Source organism: Phaenicophaeus curvirostris, chromosome 38 (genome assembly GCF_032191515.1).
Source record: "Phaenicophaeus curvirostris isolate KB17595 chromosome 38, BPBGC_Pcur_1.0, whole genome shotgun sequence".
In the NCBI taxonomy this organism is placed as follows: Eukaryota; Metazoa; Chordata; class Aves; order Cuculiformes; family Cuculidae; genus Phaenicophaeus; species Phaenicophaeus curvirostris.
In genome coordinates, this window is record NC_091429.1 from 2,284,554 (window position 1) to 2,311,370 (window position 26,817).

The 26,817-nt window shown below is 64.0% G+C and overlaps 3 protein-coding genes across 4 annotated transcripts; 1 reads left to right on the plus strand and 2 right to left on the minus strand.

Annotated features, from left to right (window-relative positions):
- Window positions 1-657: 657 nt before the first annotated feature.
- SMARCC2 (SWI/SNF related BAF chromatin remodeling complex subunit C2) lies at window positions 658-12,207 on the plus strand. The gene is given in 30 exon segments (XM_069879640.1): window positions 658-816; window positions 1,436-1,555; window positions 2,986-3,071; window positions 3,402-3,483; window positions 3,562-3,654; window positions 3,743-3,812; window positions 3,946-4,015; window positions 4,138-4,213; window positions 4,299-4,430; window positions 4,519-4,634; window positions 4,758-4,882; window positions 4,974-5,033; window positions 5,128-5,165; window positions 5,397-5,527; window positions 5,610-5,681; window positions 5,758-5,871; window positions 5,943-6,096; window positions 6,242-6,334; window positions 6,558-6,680; window positions 6,762-6,824; window positions 6,899-7,157; window positions 8,698-8,859; window positions 8,936-9,000; window positions 9,094-9,223; window positions 9,302-9,468; window positions 9,544-9,678; window positions 9,767-10,091; window positions 11,162-11,433; window positions 11,436-11,518; window positions 11,760-12,207. Coding segments are annotated over 30 exon segments (3,831 nt in total). The 5' UTR covers window positions 658-705; the 3' UTR covers window positions 12,064-12,207.
- A 395-nt stretch (window positions 12,208-12,602) lies between these two features.
- Window positions 12,603-18,333, minus strand: MYL6 (myosin light chain 6). 2 transcript variants are annotated; one of them, XM_069879673.1, is made up of 7 exons: window positions 18,249-18,333; window positions 17,573-17,600; window positions 14,717-14,860; window positions 14,446-14,619; window positions 13,299-13,376; window positions 13,184-13,222; window positions 12,603-12,794 (listed from the first exon to the last, which is right to left on the minus strand). In XM_069879673.1, the coding sequence occupies exons 1-6, from the start codon at window positions 18,249-18,251 to the stop codon at window positions 13,194-13,196; spliced, it is 456 nt and encodes a 151-aa protein (XP_069735774.1). In that variant the 5' UTR covers window positions 18,252-18,333; the 3' UTR covers window positions 12,603-12,794; window positions 13,184-13,193. The 2 variants fall into 2 exon arrangements, with proteins under 2 accessions (XP_069735774.1, XP_069735772.1); XM_069879671.1 differs by lacking the exon at window positions 13,184-13,222 and having other exon boundaries at window positions 12,607-12,794.
- Window positions 18,334-20,597: 2,264 nt separating this feature from the next.
- On the minus strand, window positions 20,598-26,817 carry LOC138732875 (extended synaptotagmin-1-like). The gene is made up of 11 exons (XM_069879623.1): window positions 26,726-26,817; window positions 26,343-26,438; window positions 25,651-25,722; window positions 25,477-25,563; window positions 24,578-24,715; window positions 24,355-24,489; window positions 23,706-23,795; window positions 22,544-22,675; window positions 21,560-21,665; window positions 21,421-21,470; window positions 20,598-20,977 (listed from the first exon to the last, which is right to left on the minus strand). The coding sequence occupies exons 5-11, from the start codon at window positions 24,706-24,708 to the stop codon at window positions 20,944-20,946; spliced, it is 678 nt and encodes a 225-aa protein (XP_069735724.1). The 5' UTR covers window positions 24,709-24,715; window positions 25,477-25,563; window positions 25,651-25,722; window positions 26,343-26,438; window positions 26,726-26,817; the 3' UTR covers window positions 20,598-20,943.

Consider the following 26,817-nt stretch of genomic DNA (forward strand, 5'->3'; position numbering starts at 1 on the left):
TAAGGTCTCCTCAGAGCCTTCTCCAGGCTGAACAACCCCAACTCTCTCAGCCTGTCCTCGTATGGGAGGTTCTCCAGCCCTCAGATCATCCTTGTAGCCTCCTCTAGACCCGTTCCAACAGCTCCATCTCCTCCTTATGTTGAGGATTCCAAAACTGGACACAATATTCCAGCTGAGCTCTCACCGGAGCGGATCAGAGGGGCAGAATCCCCTCCCTCACCCTGCTCCCACGCTTCTTTGCATGCAGCCCAGCACACGGTTGGTCTCTGGGCTGGGAGCTCACGCTGCCAGCTCATATCGACCTTCTCTGTGTGACTCTCACCCCCCAAACCCCTCTCCTCAGGGCTCTCTCCATCCCCCCCCAACCCCTTCCTCCTCCTCCTCCTCCTCCTTCCAGCCTGGACTGAAATCGCGCGGGAAGAGACCTGAGGAGGCGGGGCGGGGCCGCCAGGGGGCGTGGCCAAGAGATCACGTGGGCGTGACCAACAGGGGGCGCTGGTCCCGGGCTGAGCGGGGCGAGGGGGCGTGGCCAGCGGGAGGGGGCGTGGCCAATGGGAGGGGCGTGGCCAACGGAAGGCGCTGGCGCTCGATGAGGGGCGGGGCTTAGGGGGCGGGAAGGGGGCGTGGCCAGCGGGAGCGCGCGGTGCGGGAGGGGGGTGGGGGGGGCAGGGAGGCGGGAGCGCGCGCGGCCGGTCCCGCTCCAAGATGGCGGTGCGGAAGAAGGACGGCGGCCCCAACGTCAAATACTACGAGGCCTCGGACACCGTCAGCCAATTCGACAACGTCCGCCTCTGGCTCGGCAAGAACTATAAGAAGGTTGGCGGGGAGTGGGGGGGGTGGGTAACCGGCACGGATTCCCCCGCACCGGGAACACCGGGAACACCGGGAACACCGGCACCGCCTCTCCCCTCTCCCCCCGCACTGACACCGTCCCCCCCCCATCCCCACCGGCACCGCCTGCCCCCACCCCTCCGTCTCCCTCCCCACACCGGGAGCCCCCCCCTCCCACCAGCACCGGAGCCTCGCCCCCTCCCCGCTCCGTTCCCCCCGACACCGACCCCTCTCCACACCGGGAACCACCCCCCGTACCCCCCTCCCCACCGGGACAGCGCCCCCCCACCCCCCTCCCCCGGTCCCCGGTACCGCCTGCCCCTCACCCCTCTCCCCACCCCGCACCGGGAGCCCCTTCCTCACACCGGGACACCCCCCTCCCTCCGTTTTCCCCTCCTCCCCGGCCACCGACATCGCCCCCTCTCCACACCGGGACCCCCACCCCGGCACCGGGACCCCCCCCCTTACCACTACCCCCCCCCCGTGTTACCATCTCCCCTCCCAGCACTGGGATCCCCAGCACCGGAATCCCCCCCCCCCAGCACTGATTAACCCCCTGGGAGCGGTGCTGACCCCCCCCCCCTTTATCTTGCCCCCCCCCCAGTACATCCAGGCCGAGCCCCCCACCAACAAGTCGCTGTCGAGCCTGGTGGTGCAGCTGCTGCAGTTCCAGGAGGAGGTGTTCGGCAAGCACGTCAGCAACGCGCCCCTCACCAAGCTGCCCGTGAGACACACACCGGGGACACGGACGGGGATGGGGACAGGGACACAGACTGGGACACTGAGAGGGACTGGGATGGGGACAGAGACACAGAGAGGGACTGGGAGGGGGACACGGACACAGACTGGGACACAGAGGGGGACTGGGATGGGGACAGGGACACAGACAGGGACACTGAGAGGGACTGGGATGGGGACAGGGACACAGACAGGGACACTGAGAGGGACTGGGATGGGGACACGGACACTGAGAGGGACTGAGATGGCAATAGAGACACAGACAGGGACACAGAGGGGGACTGGGACGCTGAGAGGGACACAGAGAGGGATTGGGATGGGGACAGAGACACAGGGACTGGGATGGGGACAGGGACACAGAGAGGGACACAGATGGACTGGGGTGGGGACAGAGACACAGACAGGGACACCGAGAGGGACTGGGATGGGGACACGGACACAGAGAGAGACACTGAGAGGGACTGGGATGGGGACACGGACACTGAGAGGGACATAGAGAGGGACTGGGATGGGACATGGACACTGAGAGGGACTGGGATGGTGACAGAGACACAGACAGTGACTGGGATGGGAACAGGGACACAGAGAGGGACGCAGAGAGGGAGTGGGATGGGGACAGGGACACAGAGGGGGACTGGGATGGGGACAGGGACACAGAGGGACACAGAGAGGGACTGGGATGGCGATAGAGACACAGGGACACAGAGGGGGACTGGAAAGGGGACAGAGACACAGACAGAGACACAGAGAGGGACTGGGATGGGGACAGGGACACAGAGAGGGACACAGAGAGGGATTGGGATGGGGACAGGGACACAGACAGGGATGGGGACCAGGACACACAGTGACAAAGATAGAGACACAGATGGGGGACGTGGAAAAGGATGGGGACAAGGACATGGATAGGGATGGGGACATGGGACACAGACAGGGATGGGTGCAGGGACAGAGATGGGGACCAGGGCGTGGGTGAAGATTTGGACAGGAACAAGGACAGGGATGGGGAGTGGGACATGGGTGGGGACATGGACAGGGATGGGGACCAGGACACGGACAAAGGTGGAGACACAGATGGGGACGTGGATAGGGATGGGGACTGAGATCTAGTGGGGAACACAGCCCAGTGACACCCAGGGACCAGGGGACAAGGCCCCAAGCAGGGACGGAGCCCAAGGGACACAGGGTCAACACCCCAAAGCCATGGGGACGGAGTCCCAAAGGCCCTGGGCCACCTCCCAGTGAGCCGGGAACGAGGCCTTGGGGACCTGGAGGCAGCATCCGAGGACCTGAGGCCAAGGCAGAGCAGGGACAGAGCCCCAGGGTGGGACCCCAGGGAGGGAATGGGACCCCAGGGAGGGGCTGCCCCCTGGTTCCCGGCCCTTGCGGCTCCCCCTGAGCCCTCTCCTCCCATCACAGATAAAATGCTTCTTGGATTTCAAGGCGGGGGGCGCCCTGTGCCACATCCTGGCAGCAGCCTATAAATTCAAGAGTGACCAAGGATGGTGAGTGCCGGCCTGCGGGGCTGGGGGGGGGCCTGGGGGCAGGAGGGGACTGGGAATGAGGGGCTGGGGGTGTGGGGACCCCTCCGTGGGACGCCCTGGGGTGGCCTCGGCGGGGGCTGCGTGGGGGTGGGCTGGTTTTAGGGTCCCTCCTCCACAGCGAGCAGGGGCTGGGACCTTTTCCCCCCTCTCCTGAACCCTTGAGAGGATTCAGGACCCTGGGGAGTCAGGTGCACGTCCCTCCCTGCTCCCCCCCCCCCCCGTAGTCTTTGGATGCTGACGAGGAGACCTGAGCTGTGGCTTTCATGAGAGTCGCTCTTTTCTTCCAATAAGGCGGCGTTTCGATTTCCAGAATCCCTCGCGGATGGACCGCAACGTGGAGATGTTCATGACCATTGAGAAATCCCTGGTGCAGGTGAGAGGCGCTGCCCCCCACCCTCTCGGGACCCCCAGTGTCCCCCCACCCCACTCATCCTCTGCTCTCTTTCCCCAGAACAACTGTCTAGCCCGGCCTAACATCTTCCTGCACCCAGAGATTGAGCCCAAGCTGCTGAGCAAGCTGAAGGACATTGTCAAGAGGCACCAGGTCGGTGGCGGCACCAGAGTGGGGGGCACCTGGGGGGCCCATCATCATTGCCTTGGCCCTGACCTCGTTCCCACCGCTCTCCTCGCAGGGCACGGTGACCGAGGACAAGAGCAACGCGTCCCACATCGTCTGCCCCGTACCCGGCAACCTGGAGGAAGGTGGGTGCACGGGGGAGCCCCCCGTTCCGAGCTCACGGTGAAACACCGAGCAGCGTCGGTGTCTGGGGGCTGCGGGGCCGGGCTCGGCGTCCCCGGCAGCTCCGGCGAGATGCCGTGTCCGTGTCTCCCGCAGAGGAGTGGGTCCGGCCGGTCATGAAGCGTGACAAGCAGGTCCTGCTGCACTGGGGTTACTACCCCGACAGGTGAGGGGTCCCGGGGGGGGCTGCGGGGACGCGGCGGGAGCCTGTCGGAGCCCCCCCGTGCTCACAGGGCGCCCCCCTGGCTGTGGGTGCTGCTCCCAATCCATCCCTCTGCGCTCTCACAGCTACGACACCTGGATCCCCGCCAGCGAAATCGAGGCCTCCGTGGAGGACGCCCCGACGCCGGAGAAGCCTCGGAAGGTAGCGGGGGTCCCTCCCCGAGGCGAGGACAGCGGCGGCGTCCCCCTCCCCTGCCCCGTGACGCAGCCCTGCCCCTCCCTGACAGGTCCACGCCAAGTGGATCCTGGACACGGACACCTTCAACGAGTGGATGAACGAGGAGGATTACGAGGTGACGGATGAGAAGAGCCCCGTTACCCGCAGGAAGAAGATCTCGGCTAAGACGCTGACGGATGAGGTCGGAACGCAAAGCCGAGGTGGCGTTGGAGGGGTTTCTGCTCGGCCTCCCCACCTGCCTGGACCCAGGGACCTTTTTTCTCCCCCAGGTGAACAGCCCTGACTCGGACCGGCGGGACAAGAAGGGCGGCAACTACAAGAAGCGGAAGCGCTCGCCCTCCCCCTCTCCCACCCCAGAAGCCAAGAAGAAGAACGCGAAGAAGGGGTGAGCGAGGCCTGCAAGCTGTAGCGCGGGTTTTGGGGTGCTCGAAGAACAGCAAAGGCTTTCTCCGAAGGGGTTTTCATGTGCGGTGAGGGTGATGAGGGCACCGTGCCCCCCTGTCCGCAGCCCCGCCACCCCCTACAACAAATCCAAGCGTGGGCACCGCGAGGAGGAGCAGGAGGACCTGACCAAGGACATGGATGAGCCCTCGCCCGTCCCCAACGTGGAGGAGGTCACCCTGCCCAAGACAGGTCGGGGTCGGGGGGCTTGGCAGCACCCCGGGCTCCTGGGCTGGGGAGGGGGCTCGTTCTCGGGGTGCTCAGCACTGCTTCCATCCTGCAGTCAACACCAAGAAGGACTCGGAGTCTGCGCCTGTCAAGGGAGGCACCATGACGGATTTGGGTGAGTCGGAGGTGCTGGGGCCTAGTGCTGCGGGTGTTCCCAGTGCCTGAGATGTGGCAGTTCCCAGAACCGGCCTCGCTTTCCTCTCTTCCAGATGAGCAGGAGGACGAGAGCATGGAGACGGCTGGCAAGGCGAGGCTCAGGGCTGTCCCTTCCGCTCCATTCCGCCATCGCTGGATGGTTGCCTCCTCATCCCCCTTCTCCTTGTCCTTTTGGGGATGAAAAGGCCCTTTTCTGCCTTTCCCCTCCCCCCTGGGGCTGCTGGAGGCTTTGCCCTAGGCCGTCAGCCTCATCCTGCTCTCAGCGAGGATGAGGAAGGGTGCGGGAGGACGGCCTTGCCTTAACCATGCTGGTTTTGGGCAGGATGAGGAGGAGAACGGCACCGGGAGCAAGGGAGAGCAGGCCAAGAACCCTGACCTGCACGAGGACAACGTGACGGAGCAGACCCACCACATCATCATCCCCAGCTACGCCGCCTGGTTCGACTACAACAGGTACGGAGCCGCCGAGGCCGAGGGAGAGCCCTGCGCACCCCCAGGCCCCGCAGAGCCCTCTTCTAGTTGTCTCCTCCTGTAGCGTCCACGCCATCGAGCGCCGAGCCCTGCCGGAGTTCTTCAACGGCAAGAATAAATCCAAGACTCCGGAAATGTGAGGCTGAGCTCCACGCTTCCCCGTCCCTCCTGGTGCCCGCGGTGCCGGCGCTGACGCTCACCGATCTCCCCAGATACCTGGCTTACCGCAATTTCATGATCGACACGTACCGGCTGAACCCGCAGGAGTATCTCACCTCCACCGCCTGTCGCCGTAACCTGGCTGGCGACGTCTGTGCCATCATGCGGTGGGTCCGGCGCTCGCGGGGGGGCTCCGTTCGGCGACGCCGGCGGGGTCTGAGCCCCCCGTTTCCCGCAGGGTCCACGCTTTCCTGGAGCAGTGGGGCCTCATCAACTACCAGGTGGACGCCGAGAGCCGTCCCACCCCCATGGGCCCCCCGCCGACCTCTCATTTCCACGTCCTGGCCGATACCCCGTCCGGGCTGGTGCCGCTGCAGCCCAAGACGCCGCAGGTGGGTGCGCGGCGGCTTCCGCTCGTCTCCCAGCCGCGTCCCCCCCAATCTCTGCTTCCCCCGGTCCCCGCGGGGGCCGGGCGTGGGGTGCGGCGGGGGGGGGGGGTTGGGGGGGGGCATCGCACAGCTTCGATCCGTGCCTCAGGGCCGGCAGAGCGACGCCGACGCCAAGACGGGCCGCAAGAGCAAAGAAATCGAAGACCTCGTCACCGAGACGGTGAAGGGGAAGCCGGAGCTGGTAGGCGGCTTCTTGGGGTCCGTCCCCCCGCCGCTGGCCGAGGAAGGCTCCTTCCCTCCTCCCCCTCGCGCCCCGCATGCCGCCCTGCCCCGGGGAGCAGGGACGCGGGGGGGACACCGTGACGAGGCTTCTTGGGACTTTGGGGGGTCGGGGCGGTGGCGGGGGGACTGTGGCTTCCTCGCGGCCTGCTCCCCCGTGTCCCCAGCGTCGCCTCTCCTCCCAGCAGCAGACCTCGGCCTCGCAGCAGATGCTCAACTTCCCCGATAAGAGCAAGGAGAAGCCGGCTGACATGCAGAACTTCGGCCTCCGCACCGACATGTACACCAAGAAGAACGTCCCCTCCAAGGTGGGCGCCCCCCCAAAATCCCCTCCCCGGCCCCCCCCCCCCCGCCCCGCCACCGCCGCTCACCCCTCTGTGTCCCCGCAGAGCAAAGCCGCCGCCAGCGCCACGCGGGAGTGGACGGAGCAGGAGACGCTTCTGCTGCTGGAGGTGAGTCGAGGGGCCGTGGGGAGGGGGCGACGGGGCTCTCAACCCCTACTCGTGCTCCCCCTGCCATCCTGCAGGCCCTGGAGATGTACAAGGACGACTGGAACAAGGTGTCGGAGCACGTGGGGAGCCGGACGCAGGACGAGTGCATCCTGCATTTCTTGCGCCTGCCCATCGAGGATCCCTACCTGGAGGATTCGGAGGCATCGCTGGGGCCGCTGGCCTATCAGCCCATCCCCTTCAGCCAGTCCGGCAACCCCGTCATGAGCACCGTGGCCTTCCTGGCCTCCGTCGTCGACCCCCGCGTCGCCTCGGCTGCCGCCAAATCCGCTCTGGGTAGCCCAGAACCTCCCGGCGCGGGGACAGGGGCAGGACGAGAGGGGACAGGGACAGGGGGAGAGGGGACAGGGGCTGTAGGGAGAGGACGGGGGCAGGGGGAGAGGGGGCAGGGGCAGGGGGAGAGGGGACGGGGGCTGTAGGGAAGGGACAGGGGCAGGGGGAAAGGGGACAGGGACTGGGGAGGGGACAGGAGACAGTGAAGAGAGGACAGGGGTTGTGGGGAGGGGACAGGAGATGGGGAGAAGGGGACAGGTGGTGTGGGGAGGGGACAGGAGACAAGGGGAGAGGGGACATGGGCAAGGGGAGAGGGGACAGGAGATGAGGAGAGGGGACAGGGGCTGTAGGGAGGGGACGGGGACGGGGGAGAGGGGACGGGGCAAGGGGAGAGGGGTCAGGGGCTGTAGGGAGGGGACGGGGAGAGGGGACGGGGCAAGGGGAGAGGGGTCAGGGGCTGTAGGGAGGGGACGGGGACAGGGGGAGAGGGGACAGGGGCAGGGGGAGAGGGGACAGGGGCTGTAGGGAGGGGACGGGGGCAGGGGGAGAGGGGACAGGGGCTGTGGGGTAGGGACAAGGACTGTGGGGAGGAGACAGGAGATGGGGAGAGGGAGCAAGGGCTGTGGGGAGGGGACAGGAGACAAGGGGAGGGGGGACAGGAGACAGGGAGAGGGGACAAGGGCTGTGGGGAGGGGGACAGGAGACGGGGGAGAAAGGACGGGAGACAGTAGAGAGGGGGTGGGCAGGGGGAGAGGGGACAGGGGCTCTGGGGAGGGGACAGGGGGAGAGAGAATGATCCTGTGGGATCATTTTGTCCTTGGGCAGTCCCGGAGGAGGATGGGATGAGTTCTATAGGGGGTCCTATAGGGAGAGAGGAAGAGGCCCAAGAGGAGAGGGGATGGGTCCTGAGGGGAGACAGGATGAGGCCTCTGGAGAGATGGGGATGAGCCCCACGGGGAATTCAATAGGGAGAGGGGCCGAGGGCTGTGGGGAGACGGGTTGAATGCTGTGGGGAACTCTATAGGGGGGGTAGCGCCAATCTCAGGGGTGTCTGGATAAGTCTAGGGGGAGAGAGGATGAGGCTCTGGGGAGAGGGGTGAGGGCTATGGGAAGAAAGACCAAGTCCGGTGTGGAAATAGGATGTCTTCTCATAGATGAGATGGGATAAATCCTGGGGGTGAGTTCTGTAGGGGGACAAGACGAGTCTTCTTGATAGGAATGGTTGGATTCGATGATCCGATGGGTCTTTTCCTTGCTGGTGATTCCATAATTCTAGGATTCTGGGAAGACAAGGGGAGTCCTAGAGGGAGATGGGAATGAGCCCCGTGGGGAGAGACAGGAGAAGCGTTTGGGGAGTCCTGCAGGCAGGTGGGATGAGGCCAGTGGGGAGAGGATGGAGCCCTGTGGGGCTTCCTTGAGGGAGACGGAGGGAGGAGATGGGGTGAGCCCAGTGGGGAGGTGGGATGCGATGAGAACGCTGAGGATCAGAGCAGGCTCCCAGGGCCTTGGGGCCCCTCTGAGAGCCTGCGGCGCTGCCCCGCAGAGGAATTCTCCAAGATGAAGGAGGAGGTGCCCACAGCCTTGGTGGAGGCTCATGTCCGCAAGGTGGAGGAGGCGGCCAAGGTGACGGGCAAGGCTGACCCCGCGTTCGGCCTGGAGAGCAGCGGCATCGCCGGCACCACCTCAGACGAGCCGGAGCGGATAGGTGAGGGGGGTTCTGATGAGTTTATTGGGGCTGGGACGGGCGCCAGCGAAGTCTCACCTTGCGTTTGCGTCCCCAGAGGAGAGCGGTGGGGAGGAGGCACGGGCGGAGGCGCAGCCGGCGGAGGAGAAGAAGGAGGTGAAGGTATCGCGGGGTGCGGGGAGGGTGCGGGGAGCCCCAGGGGAGGCGGCTGGCGGGGGGACTTGAGCGGTGGCCGCGGGCCCGGTGCCTCCCCAGGAGCCCCGGGACGGCGTCGCCGAGGAAGAGGCGAAGGAGAAGCCCGGGGAGGCACCCAAGAAGGAGGAGGAGAAGGGGAAGGAGGTGGAGGGAGAGAAGGAGCCCGACAAGGGTGACGGCGATGGTGCAGGTGAGTGCGGAGCCCGGCCTGGGGGATGCTGAGCCCCCGCTGAGCCTGTCGTGCGGACACGGCCTCATCTTGCTGCAGGGGAGCCAGAGAAGGACAAGGAGGTGAAGGAGGGGCCGGACGAGGCCCCCAAGGAGCCGTCGGAGCCCGAGGCCGAGCGCAAGGCCAAGGTGGAGCGGGACATAGGCGAGGGGAATCTCTCCACCGCCGCCGCCGCAGCCCTGGCCGCCGCCGCCGTGAAGGCCAAGGTGAGGGGCTGGGGGCTCTGGGGGGGATGAGGGGCAACCCCGGTGCGGGTGCTGAGCCTCCCGTGTCCCCCCCAGCACTTGGCAGCCGTGGAGGAGCGGAAAATCAAGTCTCTGGTGGCGTTGCTGGTGGAGACGCAGATGAAGAAGCTGGAGATCAAGCTGCGGCACTTCGAGGAGCTGGAGACCATCATGGACCGGGAGCGCGAGGCCGTGAGTGTTGGGAGCGGCCGCGGGGGGAGTGCAAGCATGTTCCCTGCCCTCGTTTCCCTCCGCTGACCTCCTCCTCGTGCTTTCCCAGCTGGAATACCAGCGGCAGCAGCTTCTGGCCGACCGCCAGGCCTTCCACATGGAGCAGCTGAAGTACGCGGAGATGCGCGCCCGCCAGCAGCACTTCCAACACCTGCAGCAACAGCAGCAGCAGCAGCAGCAGCCGCCGCTGCCTCCCGGGGCGCAGCCCTTGCCCGCAGCCGCCGCCGCCGCCCCCCTGGCCCCCGCTGCCCACCCGCTGGCCGTGCCGCCCGCCCCCGCCATGGTGGCTCCGGCCGAGCCCGTGGGGCCAGCGCTGCCCGGAGCCCCCCCGGCACAGCCGCCCCCGCCACCCGGCGCCCCGGCCGTCCCTCACGGTGAGGGGGACCCCGCGAGAGGCACCGGGGCTCGGCGTGGGGAAGGGGCTGGGGACCAGGTCTAGGAGGAGCTGGGGGTGTTTATCCTGGAGAAGAGGAGGCTGAGGGGAGACCTCATTGCTCTCTGCAACTCCCTGAGAGGAGGTTGTGGAGAGGAGGGAGCTGGGCTCTTCTCCCAAGGGACAAGGGGGAATGAAGGTATTGAGGGCACCCTGAGCAACTTTGGGGATGACACTGAGCTGGGTGGAAGCTGGATCTGCTGGAGGGTCGGGAGGCTCCAAAGGGATCTGAACAGGCTGGATCCATGGGCTGAGACCAACGGCAGGAGGGTTAACGAGGCCAAATGCCGGGTCCTGCACTTGGGGCACAACAACCCTGAGCAGCTCCAGCCTAGGAGAAGTCTGGCTGGAAAGTGCCTGGAGGAGAAGGACCTGGGGGGGTTGGTTGAACAGGAGCCAGCAGGGGCCCAGGGGGCCAAGAAGGCCAAGGGCATCTTGGCTTGGATCAGAGCCGGCGTGGCCAGCAGGGCCAGGGAGGTTCTTCTCCCTCTGGCCTCGGCCCTGGGGAGACCGCTCCTCGAATCCTGGGGTCAGTTCTGGGCCCCTCCCCACAAGAAGGATGTTGAGGCTCTGGAGCGAGTCCAGAGAAGAGCAAGGAAGCTGGGGAGGGGGCTGGAGAAGAAGAGGAGCGGCTGAGAGAGCTGGGGGGGTTTAGCCTGGAGAAGAGGAGGCTGAGGGGAGACCTCATTGCTCTGTGCAACTCCCTGAGAGGAGGTTGTGGAGAGGAGGGAGCTGGGCTCTTCTCCCAAGGGCCAGGGGACAGGACGAGAGGGAATGGCCTCAAGCTCCACCAGGGGAGGGTCAGGATGGACATTAGGAAAAGCTTTTTCCCGGAAAGGGTGATTGGTCCCTGTCCGAGGCTGCCCAGGGAGGGGGTTGAGTCCCCTTCCCTGGAGGGGTTTAAGGGCCGGGTGGACGAGGTGCTGAGGGCCATGGGTTAGTGATTGATGGGAATGGTTGGCCTCGCTGCTCCGAGATGATGATTCCGTGCCTTTCCCTGTCTCCCCCCAGCCCCGGCGCCGTTCCCCGGGCAGCAGCCGCCGTCCCAGAGCCTGGCTGGGAGCCTCGTTGGCAGCGGCCACCCCTCCGTGCCCGGTAATGCGCCCGCGGCCTTGCCCTTCGTCTTGCCTCCATCCGCCATCGCGCTCGGCATGGCTAACCCCCCCTGCGAGCCGCCCGGCGCCGCGTTCCCCGCTAACCCCTTGCATGGGGCCCTGGCCAGCAGCATGCCTGGGGGGGTGGGGGGGCTGCCCCCCAACTCCCACCCTCCGGGCTTGGCCCTCCCGCAGCCCGGGGCGGGCTCGGCCGCCGCGCACAGCCCCGCCATCGTGGCCGCCGTGCAGGGAAACCTCCTTCCCAACCTCACAGGTGAGACATGACAGGGGTGGGAGGTGGTGGTGGTGATGATGGGGGGGGGACACACAGTGGGGGTGCTCCCTTTGGGCTGGGGGGGCTCCAATTCCACAGCGTTGGGGTGGGGGTCTCATTCGCGAACATGGTCAATCATCCATGGTCAATCAAAGGGTCAATCGTCCCGCGCGGGAGCTGCTCCTCCCCTTTAGCCCCCCCCAAAAAGTGTGACCCCCCCCCTTTTTATTCTCTCCCACAGACCAGGGCCCCCCCCTGCAGATGGACCCCCTGGCGCCCAGTCCCAGCACCGCCACCCCCGTCCCCCCCACGCAGTGAAGGCCACGCAGCCCCCCCCCACCCCGTCACCCCAACGCTGCCGCCGGCCCGGGAAGACCAGCACCCCCTCCCTGAACCGCCCCCCCCCCCCAAATCCTCTTCAAAGACCCCCCCCTTCTCCATTTCCCCCCCCCCAGCTTTCAAATTTTTTTTATGATCATCCCAGATTTTATTTAAGCCTTGGTCTCCGCGGCAGCCGGGGATCGGCCCCCCCCGGCTATTTATGAGACAGCTCCCACCCCCCCCAGCTGAAGGGCATTTCCCCCCCCCCCCGCCAGCCCCTGCTCAGTTTTCATCTCCCCCCCCTCCCTCTTTTTTTTCTTTTTTTTTTTTAAAAAACCAACAAAAAATAAAATTCCAGGTCCCCGGGGCGGGAAGAGACAATGGACTCAGTGAGGTGGGGGGGGACAAGGGGGGGGATGAGGGGTCTGAGGTGGGGGGGGCGGCAGGGGAGGGGGAGACGAGGGGTTCTGGGCTCAGAGTGAGGGTCTGGGGGGGCACAAGGGGGGGGGATGAGGATTCTGACCTGGGGGGGGACAAGGGGGAGGGAGACAGGGATTCTGGACTCAGAGTGAGGGTCTAAGCGGGGGAGATGAGGATTCTGGGCTCAGAGTGAGTGTCGGGGGGGGCACAAGGTGGGGGGAGACAGGGATTCTGAGCTGGTGGTGCAGAATCTCTTGGAGGGGGGGGGACAGAGTCAAGGATCATGCAGCGATTCCCGGAGCCAGCGTCACCGTTCCACCACTTTATTTGATGCCGTGGAGCAATAATTTAGCCGGTGGGGCTGAAGACGATGGCGGGGGGGGCGCGCGGGGGGGGGGTGCCAGCAGGAAAATGAGGGAAAAGGCACAAAATCCAGAGTGAAGTGGAATTTGGGGTGGGGGGGGGGGACACCACGAAGGCAAAGAAGGGGTCGTGGGGGGGGGGCTTCAGCCGCTCAGCACCATCCGGACCAGCTCTGCGGAGAGAAAGAGGGGGGAGAGCAGGGTGAGGGGGGGTGTCTCTCATTGTGCCCCCCCCCCCACTCCCCTCCAGCCTTTAACCCAGCGAGAGGCAGGAAAACCCCAAAGTTAAACGTCGAAGAGTGGAGACACAACCTGGAGGGGGGGGCTCCATGCATTGAAGAGGGGGGGGGCATGCAGGGCAGGGGGCTGCATTGAGAGCAAAACCACATGGGTGGTTTGATTTTTTGGTGGGTTTTTTTTTTTTTTGGTTTGTTTTCCAAAAAAAAAAAAAAAAAAAAAAAGAAGCCAAAAAAAATAATGAGAAAAGGCGATTTGGGAAATAAAAAGAAAAAAAGGAAGAAAAAAAATGAAGTTTGAGCAAAGAGGGGAGCGGAGGCCGTACCCCTGCGGCGTCACCCCGCCAGGATGTGTCGCACAAACGCTGGGGGGAAGGAAGGAGACGATGGTCAAAGAGGGATGGGGTCACGCCGGGACCCCCCCCCGGACCCCCCACTCACCTTCGTAGTTGATGCAGCCGTTGCTGTCCTCGTGGCCGGCCACCAGCTGCTCCACCTCCTCCTCCGTCATCTTCTCGCCTGCGGGGTAATGGGTGTCACCGAGGGGGGAATTGAGGGGATCTGGGGGGGCCTGGGTGGATCAAGGGGTCCTGAGGGTCCTGGGATGGACCAGGAGCTTCTGATGGTTTCATGCTGGGCCAAGAGATCCCAAAAGTCCTAGGATGGACCAGGAGCTCCTGAGGGTTCCACATTGGGCCAAGAGATCCCAAGGGTTCTGGGATGGACCAGGAGCTCCTGAGGGTTCCTGGTTGGGCCAAGAGATCCCAAGGGTCCTAGGATGGACCAGGAGCTCCTGAGGGTTCCACATTGGGCCAAGAGATCCCAAGGGTTCTGGGATGGACCAGGAGCTCCTGAGGGTTCCTGGTTGGGCCAAGAGATCCCAAGGGTCCTAGGATGGACCAGGAGCTCCTGAGGGTTCCACATTGGGCCAAGAGATCCCAAGGGTCCTAGGATGGACCAGGAGCTCCTGATGGTTCCAGGTTGGGACAAGAGCTCCTGAGGGTCCTAGGACAGACCAGGAGCTCCTGATGGTTCCAGGTTGGGACAAGAGCTCCTGAGGGTCCTAGGACAGACCAGGAGCTCCTGAGGGTTCCAGGTTGGGACAAGAGCTCCTGAGGGTCCCAGGATGGACCAGGAGCTCCTGGGGGTTTCTGGTTGGGCCAAGGATTCCCAAGGGTCCTAGGAAGGACCAGGAGCTCCTGATGGTTCCAGGTTGGGACAAGAGCTCCTGAGGGTCCTGGGATGGACCAGGAGCTCCTGATGGTTCCAGGTTGGGACAAGAGATCCTGAGGGTCCTGGGATGGACCAGGAGCTCCTGATGGTTCCAGGTTGGGACAAGAGCTCCTGAGGGTCCTAGGATGGACCAGGAGCTCCTGATGGTTCCAGGTTGGGACAAGAGCTCCTGAGGGTCCTAGGATGGACCAGGAGCTCATGGGGATTTCTGGTTGGGTCAAGAGCTCCTGAAGGTCCTAGGATGGAGCTCATGGAGGTCCTTGGGGTTTGGGGCTCTTCAGGGGTGGCTGAGAGGGAGGGTTCTCTGAGAGCTCACGGGGCTTGGGGATGGGACGAGGGCCAGGGGGAGGCTCACCCAGGGTGACGAGGACGTGGCGGATCTCGGCGCCCATGACGGTGCCGTTGCCCTCCTTGTCGAAGACCCTCAGCCCCTCCACGTAGTCCTCGAAGCAGCCCTGGTCCTTGTTCTTGGCGATGGTTTGCATCATGGGCAGGAACTGCTCGAAGTTCAGCGTCTTCAGGTTCATCTCTGGGGTTGTCGGGGGGGGAAAAGGAGCCGTGAGCAGGGGCTGAGGGGGTTTGGGGGGGGTCCTAGGGGATTTTTGGTGGGGGGGTTCCTCACTCACCATCACTTTTGGGGTTCCCCAGCACCTTCATGACCTCGGCGTTGGTGGGGTTCTGCCCCAGCGCCCGCATCACGTCCCCGCACTGGCTGTACAGGATTTTCCCGTCCCCGGTGCGGTCAAAGAGCTGGAAGGCCTCCTTGAACTCTGTCGGGGACCCCCCCACCCCAAAAAAAAGTGTCATCAGCATGTTTGGGCCCCCCCCCACTCCGTGCACTGAGAACACCCCCCTTCCCATCCATGAAGAGCCCCCTTCGCACACCCAATGATGCTGCATCTGTATTAATGGGACCCCCCCACCTCAAAAATTGCACCCCTCGGACCCCACATGTTGGGGACCCCATTAAATGTGTGTATCTCCCCCCCAGGGATGCTGCATTTGCATTAATGGGACCCCCCCACCTCAAAAATTGCTGCATCTACATTGATGGGACACCCCCCCCCCTCAAAAATTGCATCCCTGGGACCCCACAAGTTGGGGACCCCATTAAATGTGTGTCCCCCTGCTCCCAATGATGCTGCATCTGCATTAATGGGACCCCCCCCACCTCAAAATCCTGCATCCCTGGGACCCCACAAGTTGGGGACCCCATTAAATGTGTGTGTCCCCCCCCAGGGATGCTGCATCTGTATTAATGGGACCCCCCCACCTCAAAAATTGCTGCATCTACATTGACGGGACAACCCCCCCCCCTCAAAAATTGCATCCCTGGGACCCCACAAGTTGGGGACCCCATTAAATGTGTGTGTCCCCCCCCAGGGATGCTGCATCTGTATTAATGGGACCCCCCCCACCTCAAAAATTGCATCCCTGGAATCCCACATGTTGGGGACCCCATTAAACGTGTATATCCCCCCCCCCTCAAATCCTGCATCCTTGGGACCCCACATGTGGGGGACCCCATTAAATGAGTGTATCCCCCGCCAGGGATGCTGCATCTACATTAATGGGATCCCCCCCGCCTCAAAAATTGCTGCATCTACATTGATGGGAAACACCCCCCCCTCAAATCCTGCACCCCTGGGACCCCACATGTTGGGGACCCCATTAAATGTGTGTGTCCCCCCAGGGATGCTGCATCTGTATTAATGGGACACCCCCCCCCAAACCCTGCATCCCTGGGACCCCACTAAATGTGTGTCCCCCCCTGCTCCCAATGATGCTGCATCTGTTTTAATGGGACCCCCCCCCCTCAAAAATTGCATCCCTGGGACCCCACATGTTGGGGACCCCATTAAATGTGTGTCCCCCTGCTCCCAATGATGCTGCATCTGCATTAATGGGACCCCCCCCTCAAAAATTGCTGCATCGACATTGATGGGACCCTCCCCCCTAAATCCTGCATCCCTGGGACCCCACAAATTGGGGACCCCATTAAATGAGTGTATCCCCCCCCCAGGGATGCTACATCCCCCCCACACCCGCTGCATCCCTGGGACCTCACAGCTTCAAGAAGCCATTAAATACGTGGCCCCCCCCGCACCTTGGGGACCCCATTACCTGTGTCCCCCCTACACCTGAGACCCCGCAGCCTCCCCCCCCCCGACCCCGACGCCGGGTCCGGTTTCTTTCCCTTTAGGATCCGGTTTCCCGGTGGAACCAGATACCGGAGCAGGGATGGAGATCAACCCCTCCATCCCCCCCCTCCCCGCCCCCCCTCCCCCCCCCCGATCCCGGCCCCGCCCGCAGGAACGAGCCCGAGCTGCCCATCTAGGGGCAAACCGAGCTGCCTGGCCCCCCCCGGGGCCCCCCCGGGACCGACCCCGCATCCCCGGTCCAGCTCCCGCATCCCTCCCACTCCTGCATCCCCGGTCCAGGACCCCCCCGCACCCCCACCCCGGTCCCGCATCCTTGGTCCAGGATCCCCCCCCACCTCCCATCTCGCATCCCCGGTGTCCCGCCCCCCCCCCCCCCGCTCCAATAACCCCGTTCGGGATCCCCCCGAGGTCCCGCACCCCGCCCCGGTCCCCGAATCCCGGTCGGGAACCCCCCCCCGGCCAGGTCCAGACCCCGCATCCCCCCATCCCGATTCCTCCCGGTTTGACCCCCCCACCCCCCAAAAAGCACAATCGGCCCCCCCGGACGGGACTTTGCTCCGAGCGCAGGAAACGCCGGGGCCGCTCCCGGTACCGGGGTGGGGGTGCTAGGGGGGTCCCGGTCCCGGTCCCGGGGGGGCTATAGGGGGGTCTCGGTCCCGCTATAGGGGTCCGGTCCCGGTACCGGGGGGGTGCTAGGGGGGTCCCGGTCCCGGGGGGGGGCTATAGGGGTCCAGTCTCGGTCCTGGTGGGGCTATAGGGGTCCGGTCCCGGGGTCGGGGGGGGGCTATGGGGGTCCGGTCCCGGGGTCGGGGGGGGGCTATGGGGGTCCGGTCCCGGGGTCGGGGTGATTGCTAGGGGGGTCTGGTCCCGGTCCCTCTATAGGGGTCCGGTCTCGGTCCCGGGGGGGGTGCTAGTGGGGTCCCGGTCCCCGGTGGGGGCTACGGGGGTCCGGTCCCGGTACCGGGGGGGTGCTAGGGGGGTCCCGGTCCCGGTACCGGGGGGGCTATAGGGGTCCAGTCTCGGTCCTGGTGGGGCTATAGGGGTCCGGTCCCGGGGTCGGGGGGGGCTATGGGGGTCCGGTCCCGGGGTCGGGGTGATTGCTAGGGGGGTCCGGTCCCGGTCCCGGGGGGGGCTATAGGGGTCCAGTTTCGGTCCCGGGGCGGCTATAGGGGTGCGATCCCGGTCCCAGGGGGGGATGCTACGGGGGTCCCGGTCCCGGGGGGCGGTGCTAGGGGGTCCAGTCTCGGTCCCGGGGGGCTATAGGGGTCCGGTCCCGGTCCCGGGGGGGGATGCTACCGGGGTCCGGTCGCGGTCACTCACCCGCTGTTTGCTCCTCGGTGAAGTCGCACTGCGGGGGGAGCGCGGCGATCAGCGGCCACCGGCCCCGCCCGCGGGGAAGGCACCGGCAGCCGCCATCCCTCCCCGTCGAGCTACCCCCCCACCCCCCCCCCACTCCGGTCCCTTCCCGCCGCAGACGATGCTCGGTCCCGGTGCTGGATCCCGGTTCCCGGTCCCACCGAACCCCCCACGCCCCCCAGTGCCCGATCCCGGTGCTGATGCCCGGTTCCCGGTGCTGGATCCCGGTACCCGGTCCCGGTCTCACCAAACCCCACGCCCCCCAGTGCCCGATCCCGGTCCGGGTTCCCGGTCCCGGTCCAGGTTCTCGGTCCCATCGAACCCCCCTGCCCCCCAGTGCTCGATCCCGGTGCTGATGCCCGGTCCCGCTTCCCGGTGCTGATGCCCCGTCCCGGTTCCCGGTGCTGATGCCCGGTCCCGGTTCCCGGTGCTGATGCCCGGTCCCGGTCCGGGATTCTCGGTCCCCCCCGCCTCCCTCGCCCCCCCCCCCCCGCCCCGTGGCCGATCCTGGTGCCGATGCCCGTTTCCCAGTCCCGGTCCCGGTCCCGGTCCCGTTTCCCGGTTCCCGGTGCCGGTTCCCGGCCCCACAGCCCTCCCCTGCCCCCCCGGAGCCGGTCCCGGTGCCGGTGCCGGTTCCCACCATGGCGGCGGCCGCTCCCGTCGGGTCCCGCAGCTCCGGATGCTCCGAGCGGCGTCAGCGCCGCCGCGTACGCGATGAATAGGGATGAGGGGGCGGGGCCAGCGGAGACCACGCCCCCCTGGAGGCTTTGACCTTATATGGGCATGGAATGCGGTCACGGGGTGGGGGGGGGGGATCCCGGGGGGACCCGGTACCCGCACCCCGAGGGGACGTCGGGGTGGGGACAGCATGATGGGGACATTATGATGGGGACACCACGATTGGGGATACCATGATGGGGACAGCATGATGGGGACAACATGCTTGGGGACATCATGATGGGGACATCACGATGGGGACAACACAATGGGGACATCATGATGGGGACAGCATGATTTGGGACATCACGATAGGGACATCATGATGGAGACACCACAATAGGGGACAGCATGATGGGGACAACATGATTGGGGACACCATGATGGGGACAGCATGATGGGGACAGCATGATTGGGGACATCATGATGGAGACACCACAATTGGGGACAGCATGATGGGGACAACACAATGGGGACAACATAGTGGGGACATCACGATGGGGACATTATGATGGGGACAGCATGATGGGGACAGCATGATGGGGACAACATGATTGGGGACACCATGATGGGGACAGCATGATTGGGGACATCACGATAGGGACATCATGATGGAGACACCACGATTGGGGACAACACAATGGGGACATCATGATGGGGACACCACAATTGGGGACAGCATGATGGGGACATCATGATGGAGACACCACAATTGGGGACAGCATGATGGGGACAACATGATTGGGGACACCATGATGGGGACAGCATGATTGGGGACATCACAATGGGGACATCATGATGGAGACACCACGATTGGGGACATCATGATGGGGACACCACGATTGGGGACAGCATGATGGGGACATCATGATTGGGGACACCACGATTGAGGACATCATGATGGGGACACCATGATTGGGGACATCATGATGGGGACATCACGATGGAGACACCACGATTGGGGACAACATGATGGGGACAACATGATGGGGACATCATGATGGGGACAGCATGATGGGGACAGCATGATTGGGGACAGCACGATGGGGACATCACGATGGGGACAACATGATTTGGGACATCATTATTGGGGACAGCATGATGGGGACATCATGATGGGGACAACACAATGGGGACATCATGATGGGGACAGCATGATTTGGGACATCATGATAGGGACATCACGATGGAGACACCACGACTGGGGACAACACAATGGGGACAACACAATGGGGACACCATGATGGGGACAACATGATTGGGGACAGCATGATGGGGACAGCATGATGGGGACAACACAATGGGGACATCACGATGGGGACACCACGATGGGGACAACATGATGGGGACATCACGATGGGGACAACACAATGGAGACACCACGATTGGGAACACCATGATGGGGACACCATGATTGGGGACAGCATGATTGGGGACAGCATGATGGGGACAGCATGATTGGGGACATCACAATGGGGACAACACAATGGGGACAACACAATGGGGACAATCTAGTGGGGACATGATGATGGGGACACCATGATTGGGGACATCATGATGGGGACAACATGATGGGGACATCACGATAGGGACATCATGATGGAGACACCACGATTGGAGACACCACGATGGGGACACCACGATGGGGATAACACGATGGGGACATCATGATGGAGACACCACGATTGGGAACACCATGATGGGGACACCATGATTGGTGACAGCATGATTGGGGACAGCATGATGGGGACACCACGGCTGGGGACACCATGATGAGGACAGCATGATTGGGGACATCATGATGAGGACACCACAATTGGGGACATCATGATGGGGACAGCACAGTGGGGACATCATGATGGGGACATAATGATGGGGACACCACAATTGGGGACATCATGATGGGGACACCACAATGGGGACAACACAATAGGGACATCATGATGGGGACATAGTGATGGGGGACACCACAATGGAAGACATCGCGATGAGGACAACATGCTGGGGACACTACAATGGGAACAACATGGTGGAGACACCACAGTGGGGACACCTCAAGGGGAAGGATATTATGATGGGAGGGGGGAACACCACGATGTGGGGGACACCACGATGGAGTCCCACCACGTGCCACCACACCGGGGACACCTCGAGAGGGACACCCCAAGGTCCATAACCCACAGGGACCATCCCAAGAGGGACCCCACGCTGGGGACACCTCAAGGGAAAGACCCCCTCCCCAAAGGTCCACACGAAGCCACTGTCATCTCCTCCCTCCTTTATTAGCGCGGGGGGGGGGGGACACAAAGGCAGCGAGGGGCGTCAGCGTGGTGGCATCTTGATGGCATCGTGGTGGCATCGTGGTGGCAGCAGCAGCTCTACCAGAAGTGTCTCCCCGAGCGGGGGGCGGGGGGGGCACAAACCCAGCCCCCCCCCTCCAGGGTGAAGGCACGAGGTGGGTAACAGTCGGGGGGCGGGGGGGGGGGGTACAGCCAGACACCCCACCCCCCCCAAAAAATGTGTCTTTGGTCAGTGATGGGGTGGGGGGGGGTCATGGGAGCAGCTGGGGGGGCCCCGACCCCCCCCCTCAGGCACAGCGAGGATTTGGGGGGGCGGCTTTAGGGGATGGTGCGGTCGTCCTGCAGCTCATACCTGGGGGGGAGAGAGATTTGGGGGGGGGGGGGTAAAGAATTTGGGGGAGAGGGAAGAGAGTTTGGGGGGGAAGAGAGAGTTTGGGGGGGGGAAGAAGAGAGTTTGGGGGGGGAAGAAGAGAGTTTGGGGGGGAAGAGAGAGTTTGTGGGGGGAAGAAGAGAGTATGTGGGGGGGGAAGAAGAGAGTTTGGGGGGGGAAGAAGAGAGTTTGGGGGGGAAGAGAGAGGTTGGGGGGGAAGAAGAGAGTTTGGGGGGAGAGATGGGGTGGGGGGAGAGATGGGGGGACGTAGTTCCCCCCCAAAACCCCCACCCCCAGAACAGCCCCCCCCACCCCCAAGAGACACCCCCCCCTTCCAGGAGAGGCTCCTCCCCCAGGACAGGCTTCCCCAGCCCCCCTCCCCCAGGACCCCCCCCACCCACCCTGTGCCCCCCATCCCCACTCACCAGCGAGCCCCCCCCTCGGACAGATCCACCTGTGCCAGGTCTAGATGGAGCTGGGGGAGAGCGAAGGCTCAGAGGGGGCCCCCCAGAACCCCCCAAGACCCATCCCCCACCCCCCCCACCCCCAGACACCCCCCCATACCTTCCCCAGCAGCTCCTTCTCCCGGGACACGAAGGACACGGTGGATTTGACCTGAGCTTCCAGCTTGCGCCGCGAGGCCTCCTCAAGGGAAACGTCCCACTCGAACCTGAGGAGACTGGGCTGGACTGGGCCGGACTGGGCTGGGTGGGACCCTACTGGTCTGCATTGGGCTGTATGGGACCCTACTGGGCTGGGTGGGATCCTATTGGGCTGTATAGGACCCTACTGGGCTGTATGGGACCCTACTGGTCTCTGTGGGAGCCTACTGGGCTGTATAGGACCCTACTAGGCTGTGTGGGACCCTACTGGGCTGTATGGGAGCCTACTGGGCTGTATGGGAGCCTACTGGATTGTATAGGATCCTATTGGGCTGTATGGGACCCTACTGGGCTGTATGAGACCCTACTGGGCTGGGTGGGACCCTACTGGGCTGTATAGGATCCTACTGGGTTGTATAGGACCCTACTGGGCTGTATGGGATCCTACTGGGCTGTATGGGACCCTACTGGTCTCTGTGGGATCCTACTGGGTTGTGTGGGACCCTACTGGGCTGGGTGGGAACCTACTAGTCTTGTGGGACACTATTGGCCTGTATAGGACCCTACTGGTTTCTGTGGGACCCTACTGGGTTGTATAGGGCCCTACTGGTCTCTGTGGGACACTACTGGGCTGTATGGGACCCTACTGGTCTCTGTGGGACCCTACTGGGCTGTATGGGACCCTACTGGTCTCTGTGGGACCCTACTGGGCTGTATGGGACCCTACTGGGCTGGGTGGGACCCTATCGGGCTGTATGGGAGCCTACTGGGCTGTATGAGACCCTACTGGTCTCTGTGGGACCCAACTGGGCTGTATGGGACACTACTGGGCAGTATGGGAGCCTACTGGGCTGGGTGGGACCCTACTGGGCTGTATAGGACCCTACTGGGCTGGGTGGGACCCTACTGGGCTGTACTGGTCCGTATTGGCCTGCCCCGGGCGCACCTCTCGTTGAAGTCGGGGTTGTGGGTTCTCCTCTGGACGCCCGTTTTCCTCTTGGAGCCGCGGCCGCGCTCGGGCAGCAGCAGCAGCGTCACGTACGGGTCTGGGGGCTCCCTCGACAGCGCCCGCAGCCGCCTAGGGAGGTCGGGGGGGGGGGGCGTCAGGGGGGGCCCCCCCTGAACCCCAAACCCTGAATCCTGAACCTCAAGCCCCAAACCCTGAGCCCCAAACCCCAAACATCAAACCCTGAACTCTGAACCCCAAATCCAAAATCCCAAACCCCAAATCCTGAACCCCAAAAATCCTGAATCCTGAACCTCAAGCCCCGAACCCTGAGCCCCAAACCCCGAACACCAAACGTCAAACCCTGAACTCTGAACCCCAAACCCTGGACCCTGAACCCCAAATCCTGAACCCTAGAACCCAAAAACCCTGAACCCCAAACCCAAAATCTCAAACCCTGAACTCCAAATCCTAAACCCTGAACCCCAAAAACCCTGAACCCCAAACCCAAAATCCCAACCCCCAAACCCCAAATCCTGAACTCCAAATCCCAAACCCTGAACCCTAAATCCAAAATCCCAAACCCCAAACCTGAACTCCAAATCCCAAACCCTGAACCCCAAAAACCCTAAACCCCAACCCAAAATCCCAAACCCTGAACTCCAAATCCCAAACCCTGAACCCCAAAAACCCTGAACCCCAAACCCAAAATCCCAAACCCTGAACCCCAAATCCCAAACCCTGAGCCCCAAAACCCTGAACCCCAAACCCAAAATCCCAAACCCCAAATCCTGAACTCCAAATCCCAAACCCTGATCCCCAAAACCCCTGAACCCCAAACCCAAAATCCCAAACCCCAAACGCCGAACCCCAAACCCTGAACTCCAAATCCCAAACCCTGAACCCCAAAAACCCCAAACCCTAAATCCTGAACTCCAAATCCCAAACCCTGAACCCCCAAAACCCTGAACCCCAAACCCAAAATCCCAAACCCCAAATCCTGCTGAACTCCAAATCCCAAACCCTGATCCCCAAAACCCTGAACCCCAAACCCAAAATCCCAAACCCCAAACGCCGAACCCCAAACCCTGAACCCCAAACGTCGAACCCCAAACCCTGAACCCCAAAGCCTGAACCCGGAACCCTGAACCCCCAAACCCACCGGCAGGCGTGGACGATGGCCACCAACTTGCGCTCGTCGCGGTGATACCAGAGCGAGAGCTGCACCCGCGGGGACTCTGGCTCGGGGAGGCTGGGGGGCACCGGGGGGCTCAGCACCCCAAGATGGGGGGCTCAGCACCCCCAGACCCCCAATATGGGGGGGCTCAGCACCCCCAGATCACTCAACGTGGGACTCGGCACCCCCAACATGGGGCTCAGCACCCTGGTATGGGGAGCTCAGCACCCCCAGACCCCCTGCACGGGGCGGGGGGTCAGGACCCCTGGGACCCCAGCATGGGGCTCAGCACCCCCAGATCACTCAATATCGGGTTCAGCACCCCCAAATCCCCTGCATGGGGGGGTTCAGGACCCCCAGAGTCCCCACATGGGGCACGGCACCCCCAGATCACTCAATATGGGGCTCAGCTCCGTGGCACGGGGTGTTCAGGACCTCTGGGACCCCAACATGGGGCTCAGCACCCCCAGATCACTCAATATGCGGCTCAGCACGCTGGCATGGGGGGCTCAGCACCCCCAGACTCCCACTATTGGGGGGTTCAGCACCCCCAGACCCCCTCCCCAGTGTGGGGGGGGGCTCTCGAGGGTGGGGCTGGGACGCTCTGGGGGTGCTGAGCCCCCCCAAACCCTACCTGTCAGCCGGGGGCAGGCGCTGCCGCAGCCCCCCCGTCCCGCTCTCCTCCTCTCCGGGCTCCAGCTGGGGGGCTGCGTCCCCCCCCCGCGGGGACCCTGCTGGCCCCCTCCTCCACCTGCTGCGACACCAGGACCTGGGGGGGCAAGCAGAGGGTGAGGGGGGGTCCCAGGCTCCCCCCCAGCCCCCCCCCCCCCTTCCCGCGCCCCCAGCCCCACACTCACCCCCAGCTGGGCTCGCAGCAGGATTTGGCCCCCCCCGGCCAGAGGGAGCCACCCGTCCAGCACCAGCCCCTCGGCCACCAGCAGCTGCGGCAGCGGCAGCACCAGGGACCCCAGCGGAGGCCCCCCCTCATCCTTCACCTGCGGGAACAGCGGGACCCCCACCACGGGGATGAGACCCCCAGCAAGAGGATGGGACCCCCCCAGCATGGGGATGGGACCCCCCAGCAAGAGGACAGGACCCCCACCATGGGGATGAGACCCCCCAGCAAGACGATGGGACCCCCAGCATGGGGATGGGACCCCCAGCATGGGGATGGGACCCCCACCATGGGGATGAGACCCCAGCAAGAGGATGGGACCCCCACCATGAGGATAGGACCCCCACCATGGGGATGGGACCCCCCCAGCAAGAGGATGGGACCCCCACCATGGGGATGGGACCCCCCCACCATGGGGATGGGACCCCCACCATGAGGATAGGACCCCCAGCAAGAGGATGGGACCCCCAGCACGGGGATGGGACCCCCCCAGCATGGGGATGGGACCCCCAGCAAGAGGATGGGACCCCCACCATGAGGATAGAACCCCCAGCAAGAGGATGGGACCCCCAGCACGGGGATGGGACCCCCCCAGCATGGGGATGGGACCCCCAGCAAGAGGATGCGACCCCCACCATGGGGATGAGACCTCCACCATGGCGATAGGACCCCCCAGCAAGGGGACTGGACCCCCAACAAGGGGATAGGACCCCCAACCACGGCACAGGACCCCCAGCATGGAGATGGGACCCCCACCATGGGGATGAGACCCACCCCCAACAGCAGGGATGGGACCCTCAACATGGTGACAGGACCCCCAGCATGGGGACAGGACCCCCATGACGGGGACGGGACCCCCACCTGCAGCTCCAGCGACTCCACGTGGGGCCGCTTGATGAGGAAGGAGAAGCCTTCATCCCACATGGGCTCAGAGGTCGGGGCGCAGGTCTGGGGGCACGAGAGCCGGTGAGACCCCCAACCCTGGCTTCATAGCCCTTGAGCCACCCCCCCACCTCCCCACCCCCTGCCCCTCACCTTGGTCTTGACGGAGACGTCGCGCACGGCCAGGCTGGCGAAAGCGGCGGGAGGCTTGGAGGCCTTTCGGAGCTGGGGGACACGGGGGACAGTGGGCATGGAGGGGACAGCAGGGATTGGGGGGGACAGAGGGGAGATGGGGACGATGGATGGATGGGGATGATGGGTGGATGGATGGATGGATGGATGGATGGATGGATGGAGACGATCCAGATGATGGGGATGGATGGATGGATGGATGGTTGGATGGTTGGATGGTTGGAGGGATGGATGGATGGATGGCTGGAAGGAAGGATGGAAGGAAGGATGGAAGGAAGGATGGAAGGAAGGACGGAAGGATGGGAGGAAGGACGGATAGAAGGAAGGATGGGGACCATCTGGACAGATGGATGGGTGGGTGGATGGAGACTATCCAGATGCTGGGGATGGATGGGTGGAAGGATGGAAGGATGGATGGGGACCATCTGGACAGATGGATGGATGGATGGATGAGGACAATGGGGACAGAAGGATGGATGGATGGATGGATGGATGGATGGATGGATGGATGGATGGATGGAGACGATCCAGATGGATGGATGGATGGGAATGGATGGATAGATGGGGATGGATGGATGGGTGGATGAGGACAATAGGAAGGGAGGGAGGGAGGGAGGGATGGATGGATGGATGGATGGATGGCAGTCACTCACCGGGAGGTCAGCAGCTCGGTCCACAAAGACGGAGAGGAGCGCGGCCGAGAGCTCCTCGCTGCGGGCCGGCTGCAGGAGGCTGTTGGTGTGCAGGACCTGGGGGCAGCAGGAGAGGGGGTCCCACCGTGGGGGGACATGGGGACAGGGATGGGGACACAGGGATGAGAATAGGGATAAGAGGTGGGGGATAGAGGATAGGAACGGGAATGGGGGGACACGGGGACGAGGATGGGGATACCTGGGGACAGGGATGTGGATGTGGAAGGGATGGGATGGGGACAGGAACACAGAAGGGGATGGGGACAAGGATGGGGAAGGGGAAAGAAACAAGGACGTGGAAGGGGACAAGGATGGGGACGGGCGCGATGCCGCGGGGTCGGTACCTGCTCCAGGAGGGCGGCGCTGGCGCTGGGCACCAGGCTCTCCAGCCGCACGTGCAGCCGCCCCGACTTCACCTCCTCCAGGGGCAGCCACT

What these genes read in the sequence shown, in the direction of transcription:
- MYL6 (XM_069879673.1), bottom strand. An exon ending in CCACGTCCTCGTCACCCTGG is followed by an intron (nt 13,377 to 14,445) that starts GTGAGCCTCCCC and finishes ATTACCCCGCAG; the next exon opens with GCGAGAAGATGACGGAGGAG. An exon ending in CGGCTGCATCAACTACGAAG is followed by an intron (nt 13,223 to 13,298) that starts GTGAGTGGGGGG and finishes CCTTCCCCCCAG; the next exon opens with CGTTTGTGCGACACATCCTG.
- LOC138732875 (XM_069879623.1), bottom strand. Translation starts at nt 24,708, where the DNA reads ATGAGGGGGGGCCTCCGCTGGGGTCCCTGGTGCTGCCGCTGCCGCAGC. An exon ending in TGCTGCGAGCCCAGCTGGGG is followed by an intron (nt 24,490 to 24,577) that starts GTGAGTGTGGGG and finishes TTGCCCCCCCAG; the next exon opens with GTCCTGGTGTCGCAGCAGGT. An exon ending in GCCATCGTCCACGCCTGCCG is followed by an intron (nt 22,676 to 23,705) that starts GTGGGTTTGGGG and finishes CGACCTCCCTAG; the next exon opens with GCGGCTGCGGGCGCTGTCGA.